The sequence below is a fragment of the Geospiza fortis genome, unplaced genomic scaffold (genome assembly GCF_000277835.1).
Source record: "Geospiza fortis unplaced genomic scaffold, GeoFor_1.0 scaffold258, whole genome shotgun sequence".
In the NCBI taxonomy this organism is placed as follows: Eukaryota; Metazoa; Chordata; class Aves; order Passeriformes; family Thraupidae; genus Geospiza; species Geospiza fortis.
Window position 1 is genome coordinate 441,041 of NW_005054602.1, and position 7,897 is coordinate 448,937.

Here is a 7,897-nt window from a genome sequence, read left to right on the forward strand (position 1 = left end):
CGGTGCGCCGGAGCACTGGTGAAAGAGGCAGCGAGCCCTTGGGAAGTGCGCTGATATTCCACAGGCGGCGCTAGGAGGGGTGCCGCAGGACAGGACACGGCTGTGCGGTGACGGTGCCGAGCCTGCCTCAGGCAGAGCACAACACCCAGCTCCTCCAGCCGTGAATCAGAGCAGCACGCACTCTTAAAATTCCTAACCGCGAATCCTTCCGATTAGTTCCCAGCAGGGTTCACAGAACCACAGAATATTCTAAGTTGGAAGGGACCCACAAAGGACTGTCAAGTCCAACTCCTGGCCCTGCACAGGACATCCCCTAGAATGACACCATGTCAAACACTCCTGAACTCTGTCAGTACTCTCTAAGTATGGCAAAACCTTTAAGCCATCTCCAGCTCTGCCCTGGCCTGAATACTGCCCTCTCCTCTTGCTCCTTCTTCTGCCACATGTCTGGGCCAGCAGATTCCACAGCCACCTGCCCAGCCTCCTGTCACACCACGGAACAGCAGCTGTGACCAGCCATTCTACCATCGTCCACCTTGTTACTTCCCAACACCTCTACCAGCCCTCCTAAGAATTCCTGCCAAGCAGCATTTAACCACATTTAAGGAAAAAATGGAAAATGGTCTAAAATACAGCTGAACATCTGACTGCTTAACCAGTAGGTTATCCACTAGCCATTTAAAATTCCTTAATTTTCTTGGCATTCAACCTAGAGCTTCCTTCAGATTTTAGAAGCTGATCAAAAGCACTTGGCCCTGGAGATGGTACAGCACCTCAGCAATGTACAAAAGCTAAAGAAGATGTGCCTGGATTTTTCCTAAATGTTCAGTGGAGAGAATTATTAAGCATAATCAGAAGTGAAGGCAGAACAGCAAACTGAGAGTAGCACTGAGAATACAGTCAAAGATTGTTTCATACCAAAACAGAGCCAGGAAAGATGACAGTAACAGGATCCCTCCTTGGCATAATGATGAGACAGCACTCTAGCTCCAGAGGGATAAGGCCTCAGCCAGAGGGAGCCAAACATTTCTCCTACTCTAACACACAGAGAAATCATTGAGCTGCCTGAGGGGGAAGCTACACACCACCTTTCCTGGAAAGTAGTATGGCCCAGAGACATGGGCTAAAAAAGAGGGCACGCTATTCTGTGGGCTGTCCTGTCTATAGAAAGTGACCTTTAGGCTGTCAATCCCTGCAAAAGAGGATGAAACCTGGGCTGATGGTGTGTTTCCAGGGATTTCTGCTCTTTCTCCACTACCATCCTGAGACACAGTCCACAAGCCAGTCATCCTGAGACACAGTCCAAAGAGCTCTAACTCTGACACTCACAAGAGCACTTTCCTTTTTCCTACATTGCAAATCATAGTAGAAAAACTGCTGTGCTAAATCTGTACAGCAATTGTACATAATATTGTACAGCAATACAGTACTGCCACTAGAGGGACTGTCACCAATCAGGGAAAGCCATGAGGATTACAGCAACATAAAATGAAAGTATCAATGAAAACTCCTGCCATTTGCCTAAAAATCCTTTAAACCATGCATGTCTTCAAGAGCAAAAGAACAAAATAAGCCAATCCCAAATGGTTACCTTCAGCAATGTGTTCGCTGGCTCTCTTTCCTGAATCAACTGACCCAAAGGAAGTATCTTCCAGGAGTGATCCTCTTTCACTATCATACCCTTCTTCAGCTTCTCCATTATCTGAGAAGTTGGCCTCTTCATGCTCAGGTGGAACATTGACAGCCCCCTCCTCCTCCTCCTCAATAGGCTGCTCTGGCCTCTTCTCTTCAATGAGCTGCGGAAATTCCCGATTGCCCTCATCAATGGTATTTGGGTTTCTGGTGGAAACACTATCATATTCAGCCTCTTTTGCACCATCTGTGACAGACAAGGAGATATGAATTAAGCACTGAGCTAATGTGTATTACTTACTCACAGCTACCTTCAGTGAAATGCTGCATGTAACCAAGCTTTCTTGACACTTTTTAAATATTTCAGCTTGTGTATTGCTTCCAGTATATTCTCAACCAACTTTCAGTAACATCTAATTAAATGTCTGTATGAAATTCATGCAAGATATCAACCACTGACCTTGCAGTGAAACACTGCAAGGTGAAATATTTGCATCATTCGTGACCTTATCAAAAATTGCATACTTAACATGTACTACTGTAAGAGGAGCCTGACTAAAAGCGTATCTTAACATCTTGCACACTAATAGAAAACCCAGTAAGTTTGCAAAAGACTCTACCTCTGGTTCTTGCCCAATCAAAAGATCTGTTTGTTTGTTATTGCTACTTATGCACTCTTTTATGAATGTGGGCAAAAATACAATTATAAGGACATACGAGACTTTAGGTGCCTGGATTTAGTACCTAAACTTTGCATTAAATCACCAGATCTCTCACAATCAAGTGATAATTAGTTAAGGGGAAAAAAAAGCCCTCCAGAAAAATCTGCAGATTAGTATATGTGAATCCCTGTTTCTTAAGGAGGTACAGAGTTGTCCTGACTGGCTCCTTACGACCATATCCATGCGTGCATCTCACTTATCTTACACAGAACTCGGTCCATAAGAACAGGTGGGCTGAACTCAATATCTTCCCTTAGGATTTGTCCCTGAGCCACTCTCATCACAATGCTAAAAATACGCATTAAAAATAAGCAAAATCCCAGGTTATTGCACAAGACCTCTTTAGATTCTACTCGCTCACCCTCTTCTTAAAGTTTCTCTGTGTTAGTGTTTCTTGAGACAGGGTTTTACTTCCATTTCATCTATTTATTAACTGGTTTAACATCCTACCTTGAATGTGCAGCTGGTCATCTTCCTGTTCTGGAGGAGAAGCAAGTGGGACACTCTCACCAGCAGATGAATATTTACTTCTTAATGAATATGTTAACTCTTGAATATCATCCATCAGTGCACTCTCTTCATCATACAAATCCATCTCCTTCACCACCTCCTCCTTATTTTCTGCTACCCTGGAATCCAGAACTTTTCCTACAACATCCATAATGCTCGATTCTGAAAACTCCAGTATCTCATCCAGAGCTTTCTCTGTATCTTCGTTATTCTGGCTCGACTTACGAGCAAGCTCCATCTCCACCATCATGTCATGGAACATGGCTTCAACCCTTACCACGTGTTGGAGCCCAAGGTACTTCTGTAGGCGCATCACGCGCTTTTCATCCAGGAACTCTCTCATTATTGAGAGCCGCTTCACAGACTCACTGAAGTCTCTTACCATGTCACTGGTGGCTTCTGAGCTGTCTGCAGGGCTGGGGACAGATGCAGATTGCTGGTGGTCATTTCTTGTTTGCCCTAAATTTTGCACCTCCTTTGAGTCTTTCTGTGAAATGCCCTCTGGGAGACGATCTTTCCTTTGGTCAAGGTCATTGCTCTCTTCTGTGTGAGGAGATTGGAAATTATGTTCGTCCACAGCTGACAGTTCCTCAGGTTCAGAAGACTCCTCATCAGCTTCCATGACATGTTGCATCTCATCCAATTTAGCATCTTTTCTTACTGATATGTCAACTTCTTTGTTCCAAATCACACTTGCATTTTGCATGCTGATTGTTTTATCCTCCTTAGGGAATGAGTTTGTTTCCTCTCCTGTTTTGTAAGTAGGATTTGGGGTTCCTGAAACAGCTTCACTGAGTCCTTCTAATTCAGGATTTGTATTTTCACCACCTAGTGTATTACCGTGGGCATTTGCAGCCCTTGCTTGTGACAACTTGGCACTTGCTGCATTCTCATCTTCCAGTAGCTCATCATCCACTTGTTTCAGGTCAGGGTCATCTTCAGCATGTGGCTCTTCAGATTGCAATTCTGCTCTTTGTGTTGTTTCCTTAGCCAAATCTTTGCCAAGATTTCTGTCTGATCCTGCACCCTCAGGATGAGCAGTTCCTTGACGAGTAAGATTATCTGTATTAGTGTTCTGCGTGGCACTTTCTGATTTTTCTTCAGGGGAACTTTTCTCAGTGCTTTCTTTAAATACTGGCATCTTGCCAGGATTTCTTGAAAGTTTTTCATTCACATCTGCCTCTGAATACTCAGTTTCATTTTCCCATGGCCTAGGTTGCTCAACAGCTCCACTATAGCTTGGGTCTCCTTCCTCTGCAGGGGTTTCTTTCAGCTTTCTCTTTTTTATTTCCAGTTCTTTGTTAGAAGAGGCAGGATTTTTATTTTCATGATCAATTTTCCCTACTTGTTTTAAATCTTCTTCATGTTTGAGAAGTTGTTTTTCCACAACAGGCATGTCATGCTCCACTTTGTGTCTCAAGAGGTCAATATCTCCTAGGTCATCTTGAGATGCATTTTTTACTTCTTCCACTGGTTTGGCTGAAACATCAACTGGAGGCATGTTCTCAGCTTCTCCCTTCTCCATTGTTTTCTCCCATGGTCTTTTGTACTTTAAATCAGTTTCCAAGGACTCCTCCGAGGTATTGTCCTCAAACTGTTTCTCACTTTTCTCTGTTGAAGCAAGTGGAACTCTTTCAGGACTTTTATTGATATCATCATCAGATGGTTCTGAAGTATCTTCCTTGTTTTTAAGAAATGATTTGGACTCCAGAGCACTGCCTGGACTAGGCAAAGCGTGAGGATCAGGCACAGCTATACCTTTCAGCACTGCAGAATGTGACTCTGTTCCATCAGTGAGCTGCTCTTCCAACTGTTCAGTTTTGTTGGCCTTTTCTTTTGAACCCAGATCACCTGCACCCACAGGTTCCTTTCCAAGGAGTTGTTTGGAGAGATCCTCAGGGTGAGTTGTTGCTGGTGCTTCTCTTTTACTAATTAGCATCACCTCCTCCTGTTTCTCTTCTGTTTGTTTAGATTCAGACTTGTCTACACTTACACTGCCACCCGAGTTCCTGCTCTTACTGAAGGCATCCTTAAGAATTAATGCATCTGAATCACATTCCTCCCCATTGTCTCTTTGGTTATTTAGCTTTGTAGCACCCTTTGCATCTTCATCGGGTTTGTGATTTTGTGACTCCACATCATTGTTTCCATCATCTTCTAAATCCACAGGAGATGTAATTTCATCCTCTGCCATAAAAGACAGCAAAGGGATTTCTGCAGACTGATCTGCAAACTCTGGCTCCTCCTCTTCATTGTGAGGATTAATGCTCAAATCTTCATTTAAATCATCTTCCAGTGATGTTACAAGGCGAGTCACTTCATCATCTGATACAACAGCATCAGCAGTTGAGCCAAATTTTGTTTTTAAGTTCACAGAGAGCTCTCTGTTTAAAAGTGTATAGGCATTGACTTCATTCTCTTGGTCAAGTTGGCTGGTTTCACCCTGAGGAATACTAGTGTTTTTGGTATTTTCACTTTCTAGCCCTTTTAATTTTCCATGTAGCATTCCTTTCAAGTGCTCATGTGCAATTTGATCTCCCTGAGAGTTTTCTTTGTGACTACTGACACTGGAGTCTTCCCCAGTATTTTCAGTTCCTTCTGTATGAGAACTGTCAACTTTGTCTGTCAAGACAAGGTTTTCCTTTTCTTCTTCATCACTTCGCTCAAGATTGTCTGTCTCCAAAGCACCAAGGGACTTTCCTCTATCAGTCTGTTCAGCCTCCTTATCCTTCTCAATTCCTTCAGCTGGTTTTGTCCCTGGATCACTCGATTCAGTTTCCCCTTCATTTGCTATTGTCTCTTGCAATGACTTCAGAAGTTCATCCACATTATAGTTATCAAAGTCATCCCTTCCTCCATCAAAGCAAACAAAGTCTGTTTCCTGAAATGAAAAACAACATGCAATCAAAAAATATTATTTCCTTTATAGCAGTAATGAGACTAAAAACATTTACCTACTTAAAGAGAGATGCAGCAGCAAAGTAAATTATGTTAATCACATAGAATTAACCCCTTGACTCCTTAACCAAAGCTCTATTTAAAATCAGTGGAGGTTTTGCCCAAGGACTCATAAAAAAACCTAAATAAAGAGGTTTTGCAGGAACAAAGTAAGGCAGCAATGGAGGTGGCAGTTTTACACTATACTCATCACCATATGTACTGAATGAAGAACAAGTCTATTGCTGAATGTCAGTGAACAGAAGACCACAAATGTTGCTAAGCTTGTGTGTCACAACCTCTGTTAACTGGTGTCCCCTTAAAGGACCAAGTCCTCCAAGCAGGAGCTCCCTGTCACACAGTTTCTGAAAAATAAATAGAAGCAGGGTGAGACACAATTTCATAGAACCATAGAATGGCCTTGGGTTGAAAAGGGTTTAAAGGTCATCAGGGTCCAGCCCCCTGCCATGGGTAGGGACATCTTCCACTAGACCAGGTTGCTCAGAGCCCCATCCATCCTGACCGTGAACACTTCCAGGGATGGGGCATCCACAACTTCTCTGGGCAACTTCTTTCAGTACCTCCAAAGAATTTCTTCCTAATATCTAATCTAATCCTGCTCTCCTTCAGTTTGAAGCCATTCTCCCTTGTAGTCCTGTCACTACATGCTCTTATAAGAAGTTCCTCTCCATCTTTCTTGTAGGCTCCCTTCAGGTACTGGAAGACTGCAATTAGGTCTCTCTGGAGCCTTCTCTTTTCCAGGCTAAACAATCCTACATCTCTCAGCCTTTCCTCATAGGAAAGGTGCTCCATCCTTCAAATCACCTTGGTGGCCTCTTCTGGACTCATTCCAAGAGGCTGATGTCCTTCCTGTGCTGGGGACTCCAGAGCTGGATGCAACACTGCAGGTGGGGTCTCATCAGAGCAGAGCAGAGGGACAGAATACCCTCCCTTGCCTTGCTACCTTGGATGCAGGATTCATTCAGCTTTCTGTGCTGCAAGCATGCCTAAAGCTACAGCCTCAAAAAGGCTTTACTGACACAAGTCTGGAGTTGCTGCTATTAGTACATGAAAGCCAGTCATATGTGAAAGGGTTGCAGGACCAATTCTAGAATCAAAGGGCTGAGTGTACCCAGTTTTGTTTGCTTCTGACAGTACTTTAAACTTTGAAAGTTTGGGAAAAGAAGCCATTTTGATTACACACCAGAAGGCCTATGCACAAGCCAGCTATCAGGATGCATAGAGTTCAATCCAAACAGATTTCTTTAGAAGAAAACCGTAACATTTGAGAAAAGAAAGGTCAACGCCCACATTTTGGGCTGATGCTTTCACATACAGAGCTGCAAAAATATTCTACTCTCCATACCTACATGTGCACCTCTGCAAGTATGTAGCTGCTTACTAACAAAAAGTTACTAAAAATCACTATTATTCCCAATTTCTTTCTTGGGAATTTTACTGAATGTCGAGGCAAGAAACAGTAAAACCCCAACTGAAGAAAAAAACCAGAACAAGTAAGACTTACATCTGTTGGTAATTCTAGCTCCTCATTGGAATAGTTATGATTTATTTCAAGTAAATCCTTTGGAAAATATCCAAAATCGCTTCCAACCTGCAAAAGAACAAACACGAATGAAAAACAGTAAGGAAGGTTTAGAAATGACATGACTATGTAAAAAATTGCAGACACCAGTAGCAAATATGTTGAACTGACTCTCAAGTATTCTAAATGAAGTTTAACGCAGTGAATAAAAGAAGACCAATGATGCTTTGTTTACACCAGAGTTTTCACTGAGGTTTTACATTTCACAACAGCCTTGTGAAGCTGGTTTAAGTTTCACCGTTCATGTTTTAAAGCCTGACTTATAACAAATTATTAGAAGAGTTGGGAATAAATCCCAGGCCTTCTGACTCAATTGCTTTAACTACTATTGTGCAGGCACCAGAAGCACCACACACACCTCAAGGATTTTCTCAAGTACCAAGCAGAAGAGGATCTTTGACTAATAAGATTTACATCCACGCACAATATTATAGCCCAAAATACGCTCACCTTGTAACTTATGGAAAAAAAATCTTAAAGCAGATTGTAGGGA

The 7,897-nt window shown here is 42.6% G+C and overlaps 1 protein-coding gene across 1 annotated transcript in view; it reads right to left on the reverse strand.

Moving 5' to 3' along the window:
* The window catches only part of MIA3 (MIA SH3 domain ER export factor 3), a 27,221-nt gene that overhangs the window by 14,323 nt on the left and 5,001 nt on the right, over positions 1-7,897 (reverse strand). Inside the window, exons 2-4 of the mRNA XM_031064540.1 lie at positions 7,327-7,413; positions 2,805-5,745; positions 1,566-1,879 (exon numbers count right to left, since the gene is read on the reverse strand). Of these exons, the coding sequence (XP_030920400.1) occupies positions 1,566-1,879; positions 2,805-5,745; positions 7,327-7,413 (3,342 nt within the window). The remainder of the gene's footprint in view (positions 1-1,565; positions 1,880-2,804; positions 5,746-7,326; positions 7,414-7,897) is intronic.